This window comes from Mixophyes fleayi, chromosome 6 (assembly GCF_038048845.1).
Source record: "Mixophyes fleayi isolate aMixFle1 chromosome 6, aMixFle1.hap1, whole genome shotgun sequence".
NCBI classification, from domain to species: Eukaryota; Metazoa; Chordata; class Amphibia; order Anura; family Limnodynastidae; genus Mixophyes; species Mixophyes fleayi.
In genome coordinates this window covers 185,591,587-185,614,182 of record NC_134407.1, presented here as the reverse complement: position 1 = coordinate 185,614,182, position 22,596 = coordinate 185,591,587, and the positions used below count along the sequence as shown (strand labels likewise).

Here is a 22,596-nt window from a genome sequence, read left to right as displayed (position 1 = left end):
TTTTACCACTAATATACATGGGTATTTTTATATGCAACAGCAAATGTTCAGATGCATGCATGTTTACGTGGATCGTTTTGTTAGGCATTAAGGTATATTTTATATTTATTGTGATCATTAATCTATCTCTTCACATTATATATGCAAAACATAAAGACTTCATGTTCTGAGTTTGAAAACATAGTATTGAGTACTGCATTGTATTCAGCAAAACATAACACTAAGCTCACCCGTGTTTGCACAGTGATGTAATAATAATGCAATGCCGCATGTATAGCCTCGTTAGCGCAGTAGGTAGCGCGTCAGTCTCATAATCTGAAGGTCGTGAGTTCGATCCTCACACGGGGCAAATAATTTTGTGTTCTCGGTAAAGTTGTTTAATATATGAACTAGCTTAAAATGTTTGTTACACGTTAATATAAAATCGCCTTTCAATGGTTCTTCCAGCGCATATATCTCTGTTGTTCAGGCCCCTTAGACCCTGAGTAAAATGCTGACCATTCCATTCCAAAAGTGTCTGGAGAAGGCTCAATAAACTTCCAAAACTATTGATATAGTCCAGGGAAATGTTAGGTTCAATGATATGTCAATTTTTTTTATTGAGTTCTATTTTTTAACGGCATGTTAAATTTACTGATATGCCAGTATTTCTCCTGTCTTTACATATAGCTTACATGCAGAATAAACTTAAAATGTTAGCCTAATTGCAGCAAAAATCTAATTTATATCTATTTTTTACCCTCGCCTTTAAAGCCCTAATCCTCTCCCCTTTGCATCTCCATCCTCATCTCCCTTCACACCCTCCTATCCTCTTCGTTCTGACAATGACCGCTGCCGCTTCCCTCCTCGCACTGCTGCCTCCAAGACCCGTGTTGCTCCCATCCTCTGGAACTCACTTCCTCTTCCAATCAGGCTCTCTACCTCTCTCCAAGTGGCCTCTTAAAACCCATTTCTTCATCAAATCCTATCAGCGCACCTCCAAGTCATCCCTACTGGCTCTGTCTCACCCTCTCTGTATCACCCCCATTCATATACCCGTCCCTTTAGTTTGTAAGCTCTCATGAGTAGGTCCCTCTTCCCTTGTGTCCTCCTTTCTCCACAATTGTTACCGCCAGCATGCCCTTGTCTTCCCTCCTTTCCTCAATTGGGGACTCTGATCCTGTTTGCTGCGCCCACTCTACTGGGTACAGGTTCAGCATGTGCTGTTTTACGCCATTTTATTTCTCTCTCTACTCATGCCTCACGTTTTAGTGGGAGGTTATCCCCCTCCTAGCTCCTATGTGCTGGTTACCCTATTCCTTTCCAGAATATTGCTCTGCCTATATTGTAGTGCATTGCTTATATTATTATTGTACTGTTTTCTCTTTATTTTATTTTATTTTATTGTTTTGTCATGTTTCTTCCGTGTAATGTTTTATAATATACTCTCTGTTCGGCACTGCGGACCCCTTGTGGTGCCTTAGAAATAAAAGATAATAATAATATCCAAATGTTGTCCGACTTTAATTTTTATTTTCTGGTGTATTATTCAGAATGCCCTGTCACATACAGCAGTTGGCGTCCGGTAGGGAATGGTGGTATGTGTAGCTCTATAGTAGCTGGAGGGTTACAGGCTAACGTCCTCTTACTTACAGTATAATAGATCTCCTCCTTAGTCCAGTTCTGTGGAACTAAAGCTAGGTACACTATTGGCTGTGAGTCTGCAGGTGTTGTATCATGGCACTAGGGCTGTATCTACCCCACAGGCCTAGGGAGGCTCAGGCCTAGGACAGTAGATAGATGTGAATTATACTTACTGATAATTTCTTCTCCAGGACAGTCATTACAATGGGTTGGTCCCCTTCTAGCCTCAGCTAGAGACAGCGATATACAAATGTCTCCAGGTGTATATAGTATATAGTGCAGCTCCTACTCCTCCCTGGTGTCTTTGAGTGACTTCCCAAGTTCTTCTTACAATATATAAGCTTAAACATATAAAACAACATGGGTGGGAATATTGGGCTGCCATGGAGTATCTCAAGAGAAAAGAATGATCTAAGTATAATTCGCCGCTCCCCTCTTCCATCCTCCAAGGCATCCATTACAGTGCAATGTACCTAAGCAATAATAGTAGTATGTTGCATAATTAAAGTTCATTTTATTAATTAGCTGTGTGGAGAATGGGTCTACCAAGCTGTGCATTAGTATATGACATTACTTCCAGTAGATAATGTCTGGTGAAGGTATAGATGGCCATCTGGCTGCTTTGCAGAGATCCACAGCCCTACATGCCCAAGAAGTTGCCACTGCTCTTGTTGGGTGAGCTTTCAGGATATCTGGCACCTTATGTCTGCACCTCTTGTAAGTCTATGCAATGACTTCTCTGATCCATCGCAAGATGGTCTGTTTGGATGGGGCACACCTTTTCCTGGGTCCTGTTGGGATCACTAAGAGTTCCTAAATCCCTCTGTTCTAGATAAGTAAACATAGATAGCTCTGACTAAAGCTAGGTACACACTACAGAAATTGCAACCAACTTTTTATGCCGAGCGATTTTACATGCGATCGATGGTCCGATCGCTCGGTCCATGTTTTGTTTAGGACGATAAAGGGAAGAGCGAATGTCCCTTTAGCGACTTTTCACAGCCATGTTGTCGTGAGCAATGATTGCAATTTCGTACATATCGGTCGGAAGTTTATACACACTACACAACGGAAATGAGATTGGAACGAAAATATTAAACGGTACGACCAACCAAATGAGGCGACAATCGTCCATTTGAGCAGACTTTCGACCATCGTGTCACTACACACACTGACCCGACTTTTGAACGAGCGGTCGTATGTCGGCTGATTCAGCCGATTATTGGATGAAAACCGTGTAGTGTGTACCCAGCTTAAGTCAAATGTCTCTGGCTTTCATTATCATCAGCTGGTGGTGAACAAAAGGGTGGCAATATGATAGGTGAGTAGGAAAGTTAGATTAGTCCTCAGTACTATCTACTTTGTGTAGACATTCAGAAAGGGTTCTTTGTACAACAAAGCTTGTAGCTCTCCAATTCCAACTTTAGTGTATTCCACCTTAGGGAAATCTCTTGTAAAAGACTCAAAGGGATCAGACATCAGAGTTCTGAAAACTAAATTCAGATCTTATGGTGGAACAAAGCACTTAATACGAGGACGAAATTCTCTTCAGTGCTTGAAAAAAATGGATAATAATAAAGAATCTTGAAGCTAACTTGGTATTTAGCAAGACACTGGGTGCACATATCTGCACCTGTAGAGTTGAGAGGTCAAGGCTTAGGCCGTCCTGAAGAAAATAAAGAATATGTACCATAGTAGCCAAAGGAGGATCCACTTAAGGCTCAGACCATAGGATGAAATTCTTACAAATGTTATAATTGGCCACTGAAGAATTATTTTATTTGCCCGTAGAAGTTTATCAATCACCTTCTCTGAGATTCCTTTACTTCTGAGTAATGAACACTCAATCTCCGTACCATAAAATACAGTTCTTATAGATTTAGATGAAAGAGTGGGCTTTGGTGTAGAAGGTCTGGCCAACGAACTAAAAACCACAGTTAATTCTAAAGTGTCTCCCAACTACTGCAAACCACAGGCATCGTGGAAGGATTGCTAGGACCTATACTCTTTGTTTTTTGATTGTTTTTTAGGGTGCGAGCAATGAAAAGAAACGGAGGAAGACATAGTCCAATTTTTAGAATGAGTCTCTGCTGCCCATGGACATAGCCAGAGAGCTTTTCTAGGCACCACCATCAAAGCCATAATTCTGTCTAAAAAGCTTATGGCATTTAGCAATGCCTCACAAAGGACATCTATTCCTCTCCGCATGCTTTTCAGCAATTATTTTCTACTAATATCTTCATGCACATCTGTATGAAAAATCTCACCCCATAGTTAGAGTGCTCTGGCCACTGAAGCCACAGGTACTCCTGATTTCAAGTTAGGTCCAGAAGAAATATAAAGTTATTTAAAACAACTTTCCATCCATAGGACCTCTTAGAGGACCCCTGTCTTCTAAAGGAATGGATGGATTATTTATTATTATATCTGTCCTGGCTATTGCTTTACCCATTTTTGGAACTGAACTTTCTGTGTGTCTTCATCACTGAAGGGATAGATGTGCCTAATCTTTTCCACTTCATCATCAACAGCTATTTATATAGTGCTGCTAATTCTGCAGCGCTGTACAGAGAACTCATTTACATCAGTCCCTGCCCCATTGTAGCTTACAATCTAAATTCCGTAACATACACACACAGATAGACAGAGAGACTTGGGTCAATTTGATAGCAGCCAATTAACCTACTTGTATGTTTTGGAGTCTGGGAGGAAACCCACGCAAACACGGGGAGAACATACAAACTCCACACAGATAAGGCCATGGTTGGGAATTGAACTCATGACCCCAGTGCTGTGAGGCAGAAGTGCTAACCACTAAGCCACCGTGTTGCCCACTTGATCCCATTCTTTGTGAATGGAATCCTTTACTACCTGGTGCACAAGAAAAACTATTTATTTTTCCTCAAGATCCTCAAAGAGGGACTTAAGAGCTGCAGTAGAGATTGATGCTTCATTCATTCTGAACAGAATAAAATGAAATAGTCCGGGCTCTTCTTTAAATTTCCCATATTCACTACTAGAAGAACCATCCACATCTACCAAAGAATCCAATTCTGACTGAGAGTCCTCTAAATCCATACTTGTCTGGGGCCTTGGTTTCTTCAGTCCCTGTGTAGTATATAAATCATCCTTAGTCACACCTGGTTTTGTTATACTTTACTCTCTTTCTTCCCCTCCACAGGCTCTACCACAGTACTGAGATGGAAGAGTGGTACTAAATAACTAACTGAAACCCAAGCACCCTGTTACGCACGTTTTGTCGCTATCCAATAACGATTGTCGAATCTCGATTTGTGTTTCCAATGCACAAATATTTATTCTCAAAAAGTAGTAGAATAATTCAAGCGAAATAATAATAAGTACAGCCGTTACTTATCGCAGGCACTCTGGATCCAGTGAACAGTCATTCAGGTCTGAAGTCTGTGGTCAAGATAACTGAACACTAGATGAAAAGCTCCTGCTTATATGTAAACAGAAATACAGTAAAACAATGCAGATGGTGTGGCTTGCTTCCAGGCTTCAGGAAGGTCCAGGGGGTTGCAGATCATAGGCTAGTTCAAAGTAAAGAATCCAAAGGTGGGGGTCATCTCTCCAGGGGATGTGCTCCGTTCTTCCCGCCAAGACTCCAGTTTCAACTAGTCCATTAGCATTTTATAGTCAGCATCATATTAAAGGTTTATTCCCTAACATCAATAACTAGAGCATGCAATGTGCGATCTCTTCGCCGAATGAACCGGACAGCTGCTGATGAATAGGGGATTAAAATTATATCAGACATGACACATTTTTTTTAACCTGAACCATAGGTTTTATTAATATGCATATAACTTATAATATTAAACATGAATACTACTATATTTCGACATAAATGACTATGTGTTGCAACTACAATTAATGTGTACTATTTACAACTGTATATGTTTGTGCGAATGTGTGTAAAAGTGTAGAAACTGTTTATTGCCATGTGTTGCGGCTGGATACGCCCTTTCACGCGCATATTTTCGGACAAAGACAACCAAGTTTGCTCGATATTAATTGAAATGACTTTATCTAATTTGCTGACTTCGACAACCCCTAACTTAGGGGCTTACCTCGGGTGAGTACGCTTAGGCTGTTTGGGGTTGGACTCAGGCTCCATCCTGTTATCAATGCCCGGTATTCCTGTGCTCCATTCGCGGTGGCCAGCAGTGCTTTCAAGGGAAGAGGGAATGCTTATACTAGCAGTTCCAAGGTCTTCTCTTTAACCATTGACGTGATGCAAGCACATGCATTGGTTTTTGCTGGATGGCCCATGAGAGTAACCCATTATGCAGTTAAAACTATGAATATTAAGGGTTGAGTGTTTACATGCTAGTTTCAGCATATTTATTCATAGTGGCCCAGCACAGCACAAATTACCAGCATAGCCCTGTACATATAACACCACCGGACATATACCAAAGCACAGTGTACACTGGCATATACTGTATATGTTTATACACTGGTGGTCCCGTTATATGTCATGTATATCTATTTTGTACTTTACGAAAACAAATTTGTTGATGCCTAATTTATTTATGGGGGTGTTATTATCATTTGTAAGCACATATAAGAACAAATAGGTTTCTTATACCCACCAGGAGACTTCCCTCAAAGGACCAGTAAAAGGCATTTGCCAACGCAGCGAGGATATCTTTTCTGCATTTAAGTATTGGTCCTAGAGCAGAAATCATTCTGTGTCCAGTGCAAACAGCAGGAAATTATATTGACTCTGTGTTCAAAGTACATGAAGTGACTGAAAATTGCCTCCATAAATAGACACAGTAGATACAAACAAAGGAACGATCTGGGCCATTCCAATAATAGTCAAACAATATTATTATGGAAAAAGTATCCTTTATTTAGTCGTTTCCTCTGCTGGGGTTTGCAGTCTGACATGGATAAATCCTTATCAGCCACATTTCTATGTAGAAGTGATTATCGAATTGATCTGAAAAGAGTTGGTAATGTTTTTGAGAGCAGATGGCTTATTGGGAAGGATACTGATAAGAATATAATCTGTTCTACAAAGGGAAATATTGCAGCCAATGTTGGGCAATTGGAAGCTTTTGTGACACAAAATGACAGCGATGCACAATAATAGAGCATTTAAAATTGATTGGATCATTATCAGAAATATTGGTAAATGAGAGGGGAAGATGACTGCTTTCTGTCTGTGTGAGCTATCCCACTAACAGGCCTCAGTCCTGCCAGACGTGAGCTAGCTGTGTATCTTGAACAGCGGACGCCTGGATCTCAACCGCTTTGTGTGGCCAAGTCGGTCATTGCTCAGTGCTTGGACGGAGCTGCGGGATCAGCCTGTATCTAGATGGCCTATTAGGAACACCAGGGACATATACATTGGTACTTGGGCAGAGCAGGACACGTCTTCTACTATTTTTCTTTGTCTATGTTTTGTCCTGAAATCCTCCTGTTACTCTGCTCTAGACCAGGAGGAACTCAATGCATGGGGCTTTGCTTGTGTTTCCGTACCCTTAGAAGCATACTGAGGGAATTTAAGCAATTGCATTTTACCAAAGCCACAGAGAAACAGTATGGTGGGGTTTAACCAGGGCAGTGGGACTGTCTCCGAAGGTTAACAATTGAAAGGGTAATTACCATCCTGACCTCTGGATGCCTGATAAATAAACACCTCAGCAGTTGCATGTTATTATTTGTAGGATCCCTTGGAATAAAAGACCACAGGGCAGTTCTCATGGGCAGGATATTTCTTGCACATGTATTAAAGCAGAAATTTGATCAGTGTTAACATATTGCAGTATACAGTGAGTGGCCAGGTTACAATGTACTTTGTACTTCCCATGTTATCAGTGACAGTGTTTGAAGTAGCTTGACAGATACCAAGTACAGACTGTGGGTTATTTTATTGGGAGATAAAAGACAAGAGATATGAGCGTGGCATGGTTGTGGACAATAGGTGATTTCGCATAAGAGCATCAGGAAGAACAACACTGCCCAGGACTACAACTTTAATCCACTGCCCTCACAAAGGTCACTGGCTGAAATATTTGCACACACTGCTTTACACTTCTGAATAAAGACCAGTGAGTGCACTTCTTTACTATATATCTTTCCCCTCTCCTACACCTTTTTCTCTTGTCTCAGAGAGAACAGACACCAAAAGTAAATCCACAACTGCAATAGGCACCAGAGAGTGCACCTGTAACAGCTGTGCAGACAATAAGCTCTAGGTTAAATGCTCTAATTTGTCCTACAGTGTAGGGTCCCGGCCTCCACCTTCACAGGATCAGCCCATCCCAGGAATGGTTATAAGGCCCAGTCTGTATGTGTGACTGAGAGCCAGGAAGAATGTTCACACATCAGCATTCCGTAGTTATACCGTCCAGCCATCCGATTTGATGGAGGGTAATGTGGCAGCCAATGAGCTATGACTCCCTACTGACAATGAAATAGTACTTCATGGTAACAACTTCTGATCAGCTTTATTAGCACTTATTTTTAAAGCAAGTGTCATTACATCATGCAGTGACTGCGACCATGCCAAAAAAAGGCTCTACATATTCCAGTGGTAATAAAAAAACATACACTCATACAATTACAATGGTATTACCATATCACTGGTAAATTACCCATTCCTATGCCACAAGTAAATGATGCCGGTTACACAAAGTTATAGACAGAATACAATCAGTCAACTAACCGCTAACTAGGACAGGTGCAACAAGGATGGCAAAATATGTATAGTGAACAGCACCACCGACTTCTACTCCTGCTGGCGACAAACAACAAGGTGCAGGTGAATCAGTCTGTGAAGGAGCTTTATTAATCAATATAATGGTTCATGGCACAAGGTAAGAGCGGCAATGGCTACAGAAGTACGGCAGTGACGTGGCCACTGCTGTTATCAGATCTTAATCCACAGAGAATCTATGGAATAACGGAGCAAGCTAGTAGAGATCCAACACCAGCTAAATTGTAAACTATGACACACATTGGAGTCAGCGTCCCAGGGATGTACTTTTGACAACTTGTGTCCATGGCCTGACAAAGTCAGGAAGTTCTAAGAGGAGACAGGAGAGCAAGTACTAGGTAGCTGTGTATGATACAACCAATGTCATCTGTAATTTGACCAGTCCTACACTATTAGAATTTCAACAGAATATACAGACACATGCTTTTTACAGGTTGAACCTTACCAGCTTCTCATGGAAAGCATCAGCACCGATGATCAGACAACAAAATGCCAACAAAAGGTTAGGGATGGTATATGGAAAGAGGACTGTGTTATTGCCACATATACAGATGATCGTCTATGTGTAACATACACATATAAATACAGTAAAAACATGCTTGCACACCTGCCCTAAGATATTTAATGTTGCATCCGCCTACATCCGGGGTGGGCAAACCAGTCCTCAAGGGCCATATAACAGTTCATGTTTTTAGGATTTCTGTCTGTAGAAACAGCTGGGATAATTACTGACCCAGCCAAATAGATTAACTCAGCTGTGCATGATTAAAGAAATCCTAAAAACATGAACTGTTATATGGCCCTTGAGGACTGGTTTGCCCACCCCTGGCCTACATTTAAGGAGAGCGGCTGAAGCAGACATCATTTGGTAACTAAATATTAATTCATCTTGGGGCAAAAAAAGCTGAATTCCTGGAAAATCATTTCCATTCACTACAGATTATGATGTCTGAGATACAGGGTTTAAAAAAATATTAAGAGAAATACAAGTGAGTCAAGCTCAGTCAGTCTTGCCTGGTCGATTGTTTGTATGGCTGCCATATTGAACCATGACTGGTCAGCCTGGCATAATGCAGTAAACAGATTTCTCCTGGGCCACCAACCCTTTATTATGCTGTATTTACTATATGCATGTTTGGCTGGCGCTGCATTGAAAGCAAAGCCAGACAGGTAGGATCTAGGCAGTGGCTGCTGCAGACAACCACCCATTCTCCATTATTCTCTTCCAGACAGAGCATTAGTTGTCAGCAATGTCTTCTTGTGTTGGATTACTTAACAATACAAAGTAAGCCTCCTATACTAATTGGTGTTTATATGTAAAGCACCAGCATGTTCAATGGCGTGGTAAAATCAGACAAACTGATCAGGGGGGGGGCTGGTAATTTTTAGCCTGGAGAACAAGACTCAACTTTTAAAGAAAAAAAATACAGGTGGTCCAGTGACCCAGCACAAGGTAGCCCACCATGAGACCAGCCCGTAGGGCAGATGCCCCCCTGCCCTGCCTGTCGAGAAACTGATCATACCATGAAAATACAATGAAAAGTTTATCTTGATTATTTGACAGTAGAACGACAATATTCTGTTGAAGTCTATAACTAGGATTTTATTTAAGATAAGCAAATAAGGTATTATGACACAGTCCACTCAGATGTGAGTCTATAATGAAGCAGGCAGCGGCTAGGGATATAGCTGGATAAGTGTAGGCCATTGAAAACCTGTAACACACAAATTTAGCTGTTCAGAATTAATAAGTAGATCTAGAAATGATACTTCTCTCTTCCACTTTCATCACATCCTCCCATTCTCGGTTACAGGACTTTTTTCCGGGCTGCACCCACTTTATGGCATTCCCTCCCTCGCACAGTAAGACTTTCCTCTAGTCTTCAAACCTTCAAGCGTTCTCTGAAAATCCACCTCTTCAGACAAGCTTATAATATTCCTCAACCACCATCTTAATCTCCCTAGGTTACCCTATTACCACCCTCTACACAGCTAACATAAGACAACAACCCTCTGACCAACATAGTTGTGTGACTGAGCATACAGCCCACTAAATACTTTGCAACATTTGCTTTCTAGCTGGACAAATATTCAATGTGATGTAGTACTTACCCTTGTGTATAAAACCATTGTCCCATAGATTGTAAGCTTGCGAGCATGGCCCTCTTACCTCTCTATATGTATTACCCAGTATTGTTTTATTACTGTTTGCTTCCAATTGTAAAGCGCTATGGAATCTGCTGGTGCTATATGAATAAATGATTATACTTGTATTTTATAACATGTATCTTACAAATATTTATGCTAGCTCGAGTAAGGCTAGGTAGACACTGAAGAATTTTCCGACCGTCATGTTATCTCAAACAATTGAACCTACGACAAAGTCCGATCAGTCTGACGATTCGTGCATACACACTGACACGATTTACCTTCGGATCTGTGCTCTTCATCTGGTCCTCTAGTCTTCAGAGAATGACAGTACAACATTCATTCATTGTCACACTGCTTAAAACCACCTTGTAATAGCTATTCACATGTCCGAACGAATTTCGTTAGCTTCTGTGATTCTGAAACGAAACATTCTGTCTCGGAACGAACAAATGAATTATTCCTTCTACAGCACTCTCTACATTTATTCACCGGGACATTCACTGCTAGCATCGGCTGAAAAGAACACAACTCTGTAAAATCTATGGAGATCGTGAGCATGAGTGTATACACACTACATGATCGGTCAGTCGGTGATTGGTTGGAAAATATTAAACAACTGACCAACCAAATGAGCCGACAATCGACACTTCGGAACGACTTCCGACCGAACGGTCGTTTGTTGGCCGGTTTGCAGATTATTTGGCAAAAACGCTGCAGTGTGTTCCTAGCCTTAGGCTGTGTGATGCTGCGTTTAGGATGTGTAGCCTACAACTGCTTGCAAACCATGGTCACACATGTAGCCATCCTACTGCTCAGCCCGAATGACAGGGTCACAGTCCAATGCGGTCACTCAAGTTGGCCAAGTTGAACTAGAACCGGACATTTGGCACTCGGTCAGTTGGATGAAGACGACACACATTTGGGGGTCACAAAGAATAAGATGCCATGTGAATTGCTGCAGCAGAATGGCTAAGCAGTCCTTGCGTTATCTGCAGCATTCACATACGTAAGTCACCGTCCATTGTAGAAGAGGCTTAAATGAAGAGAAACACATGGATATAATGTCTCAAGTTTTAATTCGGTCTTTTAATACTACATGTAACTGTTTTGCTCCAAATGGTGAAACAGCAAAGCCAGGCAGTAGCAAAAATGTTAAAAACAAAAAAAACAGTTTACTAAGGGCTGTTACAAGCACTAAAGAGACAGAAGCGCTTTATTACAACATTGTATATTAATTGGGTTACAGTCCGTTTGAGGGAGACATAAACCTGATACCACAGTGCTCAGTGTATTGTTCCTCTTGCAGTGATGACACTGGAGGGCATGTCATAGATATGTGAATAATGCTGGAAAACAGTCATGATCTGTGGGACCCGAGCGTTCATTCGGCAGCTCCAGGGCCAAAACAAAATGGCAAGTAAGAATATAGAACATAAAAATATGGAACGCCAATATCCATGGGATCACTCTGATGGCTGTTGGATGACAACTAACATGTAGTCTTTATCTGAAAATAAATGGAGGCAAATGTAAACATTATTGTAAAACAGGTAAACCCAACATTAATATATAGAAAAGGTAGTGTATAACTAAACTGAATAATGTACATGAAAGAACTGGAGCCTTGCTCTGCAGAAATGCTCTGTGTGGCTTGGTAGATTCATAGAGACAGTGATGTCACAGCAACTCAAATGACTGCATTCTCAGCTTAATGGACAGCATCAGATCCCGTTAAAACACTATCCTAAAGCTGTGCATGCATATGTGTTTTTATTAATCAAGTCTTTTTATTGTTATTTCAATGCAAAACAAAACCAAAGTAGTAAATTAACAAAACATACAGTAGACATCGCAAAACAGTATGCATATGTATTTTTACTTCATTTTTAGGATCCCATAAATGTTTTTAGGAGCTTCTGTGGATCTCCAGTGACAATTTGTTGGCTTTGTATCTTTTCAAAATGTAGTCTTGGTAGGTGGGTGGTTAGTCAGCAACCAGGTGTGTCAGCCCAACATTGTGTGGAATGATTGTGACCTTAAACTACACTTCCCATGATCCACTGTATGAATCACACCAGCACTAAACAGTATGTGTCTCTCCCTGCTGACATCACCAAGCAGCCTGTAACCTGGCTGAAGCAGCCAGTGCTTGCATCCTGTCTGCACAGAAAAGGTTACACAGGGTGAAACGTGTTATGCAGTACAAAGTAAACGTTACTCCACATGGCAGCAATAGTGCCGTATCTTCTAAACTAAACAGGCACCATGATGTACGGAAAATATTTGCATTTAGGCCCAATAGCTTTAATCATACCTCCCAATACTGGACAGTTCTAAGATAGGACACATTCGTGCCTGCTCTGAAAGAGATATGCGACCGTGTCACATTAGGATCGTGTCCACATAACATTGGTTTCTGAAGTGCTGGGCCGCTCTCAAACTACCTCTCACCCAACACACCCTTGAATTTCTGCGGTCACCAGAGGCACCCCCTTCTCTGGTGCATGCGGCACCCGAACGCCAAGGTGAGCAGGGACATGCCTCCCAACTTCCCCTGGACACACTCCTCCACTAGTTCCTAAAGAGAATAATTAAGTTCTGCTTTCTTTATGGAGCTTATATTACTCTATCCTACCTCTACTAAATATACCCATCTATTTCAGATTTATACACTTGCTGCCGGGTCCAATCAGGTAGCTTCACCCATGATTTGGGCATGTCCTAAATTCCAGGTAGTTTGGAAGAATGTTGCCTCCGTGAGCTCACAAATAATAGAGGTACCTGCTCTCTCCTTCTGGCCTACTATTGTGGTTGGCAATGGTTTTGTACTGAATAGAATAAGACATACCTTATCATTGTAAATAACTTTTTATGCCAAGAATAAGATTGGCGTAAACCAGAAGCAATCCTGTGTCTCCTACAAAATCCTCTGTGACGTCATTGCTTAATGTCAGCCCTTCTGCCAGGAAACCTGTATAACAGGGGCTATCTAGAAAAGTTTCTACCGTGTGGATGGACAAACTGATTACTGCTTCACCTAGTAACACTTATACTGTTCCTATGTCAATGTTTTCCTTTTTACTTCCATCATTGGGACATGATATTTGTTAGTCTGAGAAATAAGTCTTTGTAATTGGTAGCCCAATCTGTGGTAGTTGAATACTATAATGTGATCTGGGAGTGGTGTTGGTGAATATGGTGTGAGAAGTGGGATTCGCATTGCAGGCCCAATTGTTAAGTGTGTGTGTTGCATTTATTGGCATCACCAAGTTTGCAACAGTTTAATAGACTTCAACAAAGATATCTAAAAAGATAAAAAAAGGAAAGCATAAAATTATGACTCAAACTAAGTCAGGATTTGCAACCTTCGGACACCCTTGTCCTGCAGGCACATGTATTTTTTGTCTAATCTAAACCAGAACACATCTTTAATTAATCCCATTTACTGGCTCTGTCTGACACAGGGCATCCTGAGATTCTCAAGCAAAACATGTAGAGCCACAAGTCGCCTACCAAGCAGCGATACATTACCTGGAGCAATCATAATCTCGTTTTTCTTGGATCGGACCCTGAGGAACGTCAGATCGTTCTGAGGGTCAATGTCCCGTACTGAGCTTCTGGCTTTTATTGCTAATTGATGCATGAGTCCTGCGTACTGTGCAGTAGTCGCGTTATCCATTGTGCTCTTAATGGGAATTCCTGTAAGAGGACCAGACATTCCATACATAAATATCCAGGCTAATGTCGTTATGTCACAAAACGCATTTTTACATGTAATAGCCATTTATCTTAGGGACCCATCAAGTAGAGGATATCTGTGGCCCCAGCAAGGCCATAAGCCAATTAATGAAAAAACTGAATCTATCTACTATTATTATCCTCAGGTTGGAAGTGAAGACAATCAAGGCAACCTGTGTTATTTGAGGGATGGGAATCAACGTACGTTGTTGGTTGTCTTGAAGGCCAAATTTGACTAGAAGGGAAAAGTCAACACTCTTTCCTTAAGTACTGGAATTCCTGGTACTGTTATATTGTAAGTAGTGTACCCTACAGAATCAAATTTAAACTCCTCACCCTCTCTTAGTCAATGTTCCCCTCCCTACATCTCCAATCTCATCTCTACCTACACTCCTACACGCCCCCTCACTACTTCACTGATCACCTTTTCTCACTCCCGTTTTCAGGACTTTGCCCGGGCTGCTCCTCTGCTGTGGAACAATCTTCCATGTTCCATCAGGTTAGAATCTACTCTCAAAGGCTTGAAGCGTGCCCTTAAGACTCATTTCTTTATTCAAGTCTATCAGTTCTCCTCCTAACTCCCTTGTCCTGGCTCTCTCCCCCAGTTAGTACCACCCTATTTGTGTCTCCCCCTTACCTTTAGGATGTAAGCTCTCATGAGCAGGGCCCTCTTTCCTTTTGTGCTCCTTCTACTGTTCCTTCACCCTCTGTACCTCTTGGCCTGCTTCGCTAGCCCTGTTTTCCCTGTCCTCTTAAGCTTTGGCCTTCTTCTTGTTGATTTCTACCATCCTTTTCACTATCTGTCCCAGATATAATCTGATTTGCTTTACCCTGTCCCCTGTGTTTATATATATTTGTGTATCATGTTGTGTCTTGGTTCTGTTTTCTGTATATGTAATGTACGGCGCTGCGGACCCTTTGTGGCGCCTTATAAGTCAAAGATAATAATAATAATACGTAAGCTTATAATATATGTTTTAATCTGAAGGTGGCAGGTACACGATAAAAGCATTGTTAATCAGGCAATTAAGTGATTGTCAGTGATTCAAACAAAACAATTGCAGCTCATAGTGAGGAAAATTAATAATTATTTATTTCAAGACAGCATTTCACTATACATTGTACATATGGCACAGTGGATGCAGGAGTAATTTTGCCAATTTGTGCCTTAAGCCTGAGTGATGTCCCTGGTTCCTAGTGCGTAAATAGGCTGCTAATTCAGCCAACAAAATGGCTATCTCCATTGTGAGGAGACAACAGCATTACAACTAACATGACTAGCGGGTATACTTTCATTTTAGCTAGCTGCATTCATTATAAGTGCTAAATGTGACCTTGAGGTTATTGATGGTAAGTGTGAAAATAATTCTGCTACTGCAAAACTGGGTAGATTTTCTTACTTTGTGTTTGTCCAATTAAAATATTATTCACATCATAAACATTTCTCCATTCCCACCGAATAGGTGTCCACTCACCTTCTGTATTTACAATAATAATTCCCTGTACTCCTTTCTGACACTGGATCCTCTTTAATGTTTCTTCAACGTCTGCCTGCAAAACAGAGAAAAAGGAAACCTATTGTGTGTCTTGCTTTACAGCGGAACTGCCTGTAATCTACATACTACGGCAGTGCTGGCTAACCTGTGACACTCCAGGTGTTGTGAAACTACAAGTCCCAGCATGCTTTGCCAATATATAGCAGCTTATTGCTGGAAGGGTATGCTGGGACTTGCAGTTTCACAACACCTGGAGTGTCACAGGTTAGCCAACACTGGACTGCGGTCTTCTCCTGCTGATGTTACAGACATGGAGATAGGACATCTTTCAGGAGTGGAATGTAAAATTTCTTTATGGCTTTGCAGAAAGGAATACTGATCATAGTGCTTCATCAGGAAACATTTCAGGTGAATTTAAAAAGTGCTATGTTGCTGTTATACTGCCAAGTACAGATTACCGGGACCTCTGTTTGGAAATCTGATACAACAGCAGACAATATGCTATATAAATCAATACCATACAAGTTTTTCATAGGGAAGCGAAAGTATGTGTTATATATGCATATATGTGGGTTGAAACCATTCATAACATTAAGGGGGGAATTCAATCAGCTGTGAAGTGTCTCCGGAATGTCCGTGAAACACTCTACATCGCAAATTTGACAGAAATCTCTGCTCATTTTTTCTTGCACCTCTAAAATGAGCGGAGATTTCTACTGTAATTGCTGTCAATGTGCACGGCACAATGCCATCGCACCACATCACCGGCAACTTAATTACCCCCTAAGAGATATTTATTAAAAAATTCAAAATGGCATTAAATCACAGAAAATAGAAATTTGTTTTGCCTAATGTGCAAAAGAGCAATCAAAGCTATCTGCTGATTTGTTGCTATTAATTATTAGAAATTTTTACTAGCATTACATCATATAATGGTACAGTGAAGACTCTTAATATAAAATAAACAAATGCAGGCTTGCTTCTGGCCCACAGGCCACCAACTCTCCAGCCCTAGAACCATTTCTAATGGCAATAAAACAATCATTTAATTCCTTTTTTGGCATCAGAAAGAGAACGCATTTTTAGCTATACTACCCTTCACAGACGGTAAATTTAACTAAAATCACCATACTGTCATACCAAATAAGTCATAATTGGAGCGTCTTTGGGGTAAATGTTATACCTACACTTATCAACAAAGAATTATATATTTGATAAATATGGTGTCTCTTCCTTTCAGAAATATGACATTTCTGCTTTTTCTATTTAGTTTGCAGATCTGAGCCTAGCTTACAGTGCCAACATGATTTTATTTAGTGGATCTTAACTAGTATTTGAACTCACAATCATATCAAACACATACATGACCTGCAATCCAATGTGCTGACTACATACAGTAGTAGGATTTGCAAAATTGGAGATGTTGCCTATGGCAACCAATCAGATTCTAGCTGTCATTTTGTAGAATGTACTAAATAATAATTAGAATCTGATTGGTTGCTTTAGGCAACATCTGCACTTTTACAAACCCGCAGCTTGATAAATTTACCCCCTGGACTAAATCCTTCAGAAATGTGATAAATGTAGCACTGTGCCTGGACCTATGCAGGGCTAGCCTAGTGTATAAAATAATGCTGTGTGATATAACTACGACTTCAGATATCCACAATTCTTTCAGAGAACATTGGGCAGATGACAGGAGTATTTTATTAGTAGATCCCCTGCCCAGATGCCAGTCTAGGATTCTTGCTATTTAGCAGTTACCCACCATCCAGATAGGTGTCCAACAGCTGATTCATGGCAGGATAATGTTGAAATTCTGCTCCTATAACACATTTTGGCGGGCACTATGGCCAGGGCACTGATTGGTCAGTGCTCAAAACATAAACATCAGCAATGTGCCAAAATAGCAGAATTTCAACATTTTTCTACCAGGAGAAAAATCCTCTGAGGGAAGCCGATATACAGCAAGGCTCCTCAATATATGATCCCTGTCATTCTGAGAGGGCAGCGGACTTTATCCGTAAAATTAGATATTCTGCACTTAAATAAATGTTTGGAAAGCACACAATGGTATTTGAGAAAGTCAATGTGAAAATATAAAATAAAGCAATGGCCAGCCATCAGCAGGCAAGCTGGGCAGGATTCCTCATTTAAGGATATTCCACTTGAGAATTTAAAAAACTTGGTTACTTGTTAATTATACGGATTTCACACTAGCAGCACTGTCACAGATGTTTCCACAACTCTGACAGTTCTGTGCAACCTTTTCTCAAATACTTAATCACATCTGGTAATTACATGGGAGTCACTCTAGTAGCGCTGCCAGGAGAGCTAAATATGAAACCAGCTTGTGATAAAGATGTGTGGAAACAGTTCTTTATATAGGTGCCACTCTAGCACCACAGCATGATAAACAATTACCTATTATTGTTTCACTGACCAACAATTCAACAAACTAGAGAAAGTGGAGGTTGTACAACAAAAACCGAAGCATAGGTTGGATATAAAATAGCAACTTGACATAAAGCCTTCCAATAAAATTCTGGCTGAAAGTCCCATAGGCCATAAATTGCAATTTAGCTGGAATTGTCTATCAGAACAATGCCAATGTTATAACAGTGACAGAGCGAGTTTACAGGATCTGCTGCCTATTTAAACTACATAATGTTCATTACAATTAAAGTCCAAGAAAGTGGCTTTGCAGGTCCCCTTATTTGATAATAAACACAATAACAGCACATAACCAATTGTTATGTACAGAAGAGCACAACTATAGCTACCCACCTTAAGGCCATAGACATCCCTCTAAGGGCCCCCTCGGTCTGTCTGTATTTCAATGGGTTTGTGTAACTTTATAGAGATTGAAGGGCCAAGCATGCCATCACAATTTTGCAGGCCATCTTTACAACAGCATCAAATGTACAAGAATATGAGGGCATTAGTGAGATATTTGAAATTAAAGGAGACCTGGAGCAGGTTTACATTCTATGTGTTTAAGATTTTGTAACATCTTTTAAGCCATCAATGCAGTTTTAAGTGTTGGAGTTTGCTATAACAGCATATGTGAATTGACCCTACAAGTCATATGGCCCTACCCATATCATCATCATCATCAAGAGTACTGAGTTTCCAGATCTTCTGTCAGGACCACAGTTTAATGATCTCACCGTTAGAGCATTATTAGGAAGCACTGCTCTTATCTTTAAATTCACAGTATTAGAATGTTATGAAATGAATGACAGGTATAAGGTTCCATCTCAGGTGGAGAGCCAATGACAGCTGAGGCCGGTGACGTCACCTCTGGCCTGATCCTTGCTCTGTCCATCTAATAACCGCAGCCCAGGATGTGTGATACAGAAAGCTCACTGAGCCGATATTGTGCTGGTTTTACCATACCTCTGTACATCACTTACCATGTCTGCAGCCTTCCGTCCGTTCCGGTGTCACCAGATTACATAGAGCATGCGCAGACAAGCGTCACCAAACGACCAAACCCGCAATTGTTCCACCCAGATGCTAAAGGTTCTCAGATGGATAGGAAACGCCCAATAGAGAGACGGTATACGAAACAAGTTGCATGTCTTCATCGCTAGGAGTCATTTTGTTGAAGCCGCAGTGTACGCCTCAATACGTTTTTGACCATGGTAAAATGGCCTCCCTCAGAACTATTATTAAGTAGCCTTGTCACAGGGATTGAACGATTTGTTTATTATAATTATAGGGTGGCTAGTATGCTTAACTGTAAATCAGATAATCGTTCATACGTGTCCAGCATTCTCATATAATTGTTGCTTGTGCATACTTGCCAACTTTTGAAAAATAATTTCACCCAAGTAGTGATCATAAAGGAAACGGTAACTGTTAGTGTTAATATGTTTAGTAACTACTTTTTCCTAGGGTGCTATGAGTAAACCAGAACAGAGAGATACATAACTGTACAAACGATGAATTACATTTTATAAGGCCAACATCAAATTAATCAAGGGGAGGGGTTTCAAGTAGAAATTGTATATCCTTTCATTATTTCAATACAAAATCATGTATGTCCTGTTCCTTGGGGGGTTAAAGTGTCTTGTTTTGTCCCTCCAAGTGCTGATGTACTATTGCATTTTCTATACACTACAATGCAAGTGTGGGAGTTTCCAGGGCCAGGGTACAGTTGTGTAATAAGAGTGACCAATTCTCCCTTATGGAAAACTTGTACACCTAATTTTGCTACAATATAAACTGTTCTCCTATGAGACACTTTGCTATTTAACTATGAAACATCCAGAGCAATGCAAACTGACCTCCAGGGATCTTTGTACAGCCAACTTGTATAATAATGCAGGTTCAAGGAGACACGATGCCATTGGTGACTTTCGGGTTTGTGAGGTCTTTCTATCGATAGTCAGTGTGGGGTATTGAATTAGGTTTCCGGTCCGCGGTAACACGCGTTACCGTGAAAACTGCGCCGTATTGACAATAATACGGTACCGTATAATGCAAATTTTGCTTCACAACCCTATGGGTTGCGCACAAAAATCTACATTAATGCGGTACTGTGGATTGTATGGATTGCCTTTGCAGCGGATCAGGAACCTAATTGAATATGCCCCAGTGTGTGAAAATGAGCCGACGGGGTGGGGGTTACTGAGTGGTCATCAACAATGAAGTGGGTGGAATCCAGGTGGACGCTCCAAAATTCAGGAGTCTCCTGGAGGTTCTGGGAGAGTAGACAATTATGTGCTTATACTTGTCAATACTTGTCTCAATTCTTGTAAAAGAATACTCAGGTTGCTTAGTACATTTAAAGAGAAGTCCATCAATGGGATGTGTTTGTAAATACTTATACCTAGTTTTATCAGATACACTGATACAGTATATCTACATAGTAGGCAGTATTTAAAACCATTTCCAGGGATATTTAGCCACCAAGCTGGTGAATGTGCGATACTATATTGGCGAACCATGGAACCCTACAATCAATTCCTATCATGTTTCCTCAGTTTGGTGATTAACATACTTTTTCACACATTAAAAATATATTTTTGTAATATCAATTTATATCAGAATATTATAAGAATTGCAACCAAAAGGTAGAGAAAGAGGAATTTTATTATGCAGTGGTGTATCAGCAGCAGGTGCACAGGGCATTGAAGGGATGTTTTTAGGAAAGTGGGCTGTAGAAGTGCTGACCACACTAGATCAGTTTTCAGCCTTTTGAGAGTGGAAGAACAGTCCTTGTAGGTCAACAAAATTGCTATAAACTTCTGCTGCCAAAGCTGAGGAGGCAATAACTTATCTAATTAACAGAGCTAGGGGGTGCAGTAGGCCCTTATGGCAGTGGCACACGCAGTGGCATTTCTGGGTCTCCAGAAACCCCTCCGCTAAAAAAAAGTGACCTTTATAGCGGCGCTGTCAAATAAGCGTCCGCAGCAGTGCTGTATTGTATACAGAACCGCCGCAGACACTTCTTTGACAGTGCTGCCTAAACGAAGCTGCTGCGCATGCGTGGCAGCTCTCGCTTTTTTTTTTTGGGGGGTCCTGTATTTCCTTGATGATCCAGGGAAGGTGGTGTGGCTTTGAGGCTCCCACCTACCTGAACTCTCAATGCCTTCCCTTTCCGTAGGTGGGCAAGTTCCCTTGACCCTGGGTGAAGCTTCAGCATATTACAGCGTCAAAGGAACCCCCCCCCATGTCTTGTGGTGAAGGGGTGGGGGTCTAAAAACCTTTGCGTCCTCAGGGACCGTTTGGCTCCTAAGTTCAGGGAGGAAGGGCTTTTACTCGTTTGAGTAGGGCCTGAAGTGTTCCGCACCCTTTTGCGCTTTCTGATTTTTGCAACATTTTCTACACTAAGGGCACAAAAGCACGGGTCTCCCGAGATTTCAATAAAAAAAATATCTTGAACAATGTGCTGTGTAACAAGTGGAATTGTCCGCAAGTACTTCCTATCTCTCCTTTGTTTTGTTGATCCATCTTGGGAGGCAACTACCTTTAGCGCCCATTTCAGTTTTACTAAATTTCTTTTGTAGATTAATGTGCATCATTATTCCCATGTTATCATCCACCCAGATAAATGTTTACATGTTTAATTTAATCATTACATAATGTATAAACTGTGTTTTGCTATCAATGATGTCTTGTAGGTTGATGCTGCACAAGAGCAAAGGGTTGTGGGGGTAGTGTGTTGGTTGCTAGGACGCATGAGAAACATTGCTAAAAAGTGCTGGAGAGAAATGTGTATAGATTAGTTTCATTGAAGCTTTCTGGTAGAGAGGTTATGAAAAGGACTAGGTACAGTGCCATTGCAGAATGTTGGGTCAAAACATTTGCAGAACTGAGTCCAGGACTATGCTCCACCCATCTCAATCCCCTACCATGAAAGGGAACAGGTGGACTATTCCATGTTAGAGAAGAACCTACCTGCACAAGCGCGCAAACACCCCATCAGTACAAAATATCAGCAATACATATAAATGGATAGTGTTACATTTGAGTGCTGTGGCCTGCCAGGTCCCCCTTCCCACACGCATGGTGTGGGAGCCGATTTATGCGCCATATGTTAATTTCAAATGTTTCATGACAAAATGTTTTAAAGTTGGACAGCAAAACCCCCCCCCCCCCTTCCCATGGTACGAAGAATGTCTAATGTTGGCTAGGTATAATGTGTTTGCACATTTTTAAATGTTAAATAGAAATGTATTTATACAAAAGGATTTGTTTTTTGTATATATTGCTAAAGTTTTGTATTGTCCCCCTATCTAGTGGCCCAGGTGCACACATGTTTATTGTACTTTATTTTATTTTTCACACGATGGAAACAGTAATGTTAACAAAAAGTACATCACACAA

The 22,596-nt window shown here is 40.9% G+C and overlaps 1 protein-coding gene and 1 non-coding gene across 2 annotated transcripts; one reads left to right on the top strand and one right to left on the bottom strand.

The window, feature by feature from the left end:
- The first annotated feature begins 276 nt into the window (after nucleotides 1-276).
- TRNAM-CAU (transfer RNA methionine (anticodon CAU)) lies at nucleotides 277-349 on the top strand. Its single transcript has one exon. It is a non-coding gene; the product is annotated as a tRNA-Met (tRNA).
- An 11,235-nt stretch (nucleotides 350-11,584) lies between these two features.
- DYNLRB1 (dynein light chain roadblock-type 1) lies at nucleotides 11,585-19,293 on the bottom strand. The gene is made up of 4 exons (XM_075177560.1): nucleotides 19,176-19,293; nucleotides 15,739-15,814; nucleotides 14,057-14,224; nucleotides 11,585-12,032 (listed from the first exon to the last, which is right to left on the bottom strand). The coding sequence occupies exons 1-4, from the start codon at nucleotides 19,176-19,178 to the stop codon at nucleotides 11,989-11,991; spliced, it is 291 nt and encodes a 96-aa protein (XP_075033661.1). The 5' UTR covers nucleotides 19,179-19,293; the 3' UTR covers nucleotides 11,585-11,988.
- Nucleotides 19,294-22,596: the final 3,303 nt, after the last annotated feature.

Excerpts from the sequence above, each read along its gene's own strand:
- DYNLRB1 (XM_075177560.1), bottom strand. Across the intron at positions 14,225-15,738 it reads TATTATTGTAAATACAGAAG|GAATTCCCATTAAGAGCACA; the intron begins GTGAGTGGACAC and ends GTCCTCTTACAG. Across the intron at positions 12,033-14,056 it reads CGAGATTATGATTGCTCCAG|ATAAAGACTACATGTTAGTT; the intron begins GTAATGTATCGC and ends ATTTATTTTCAG.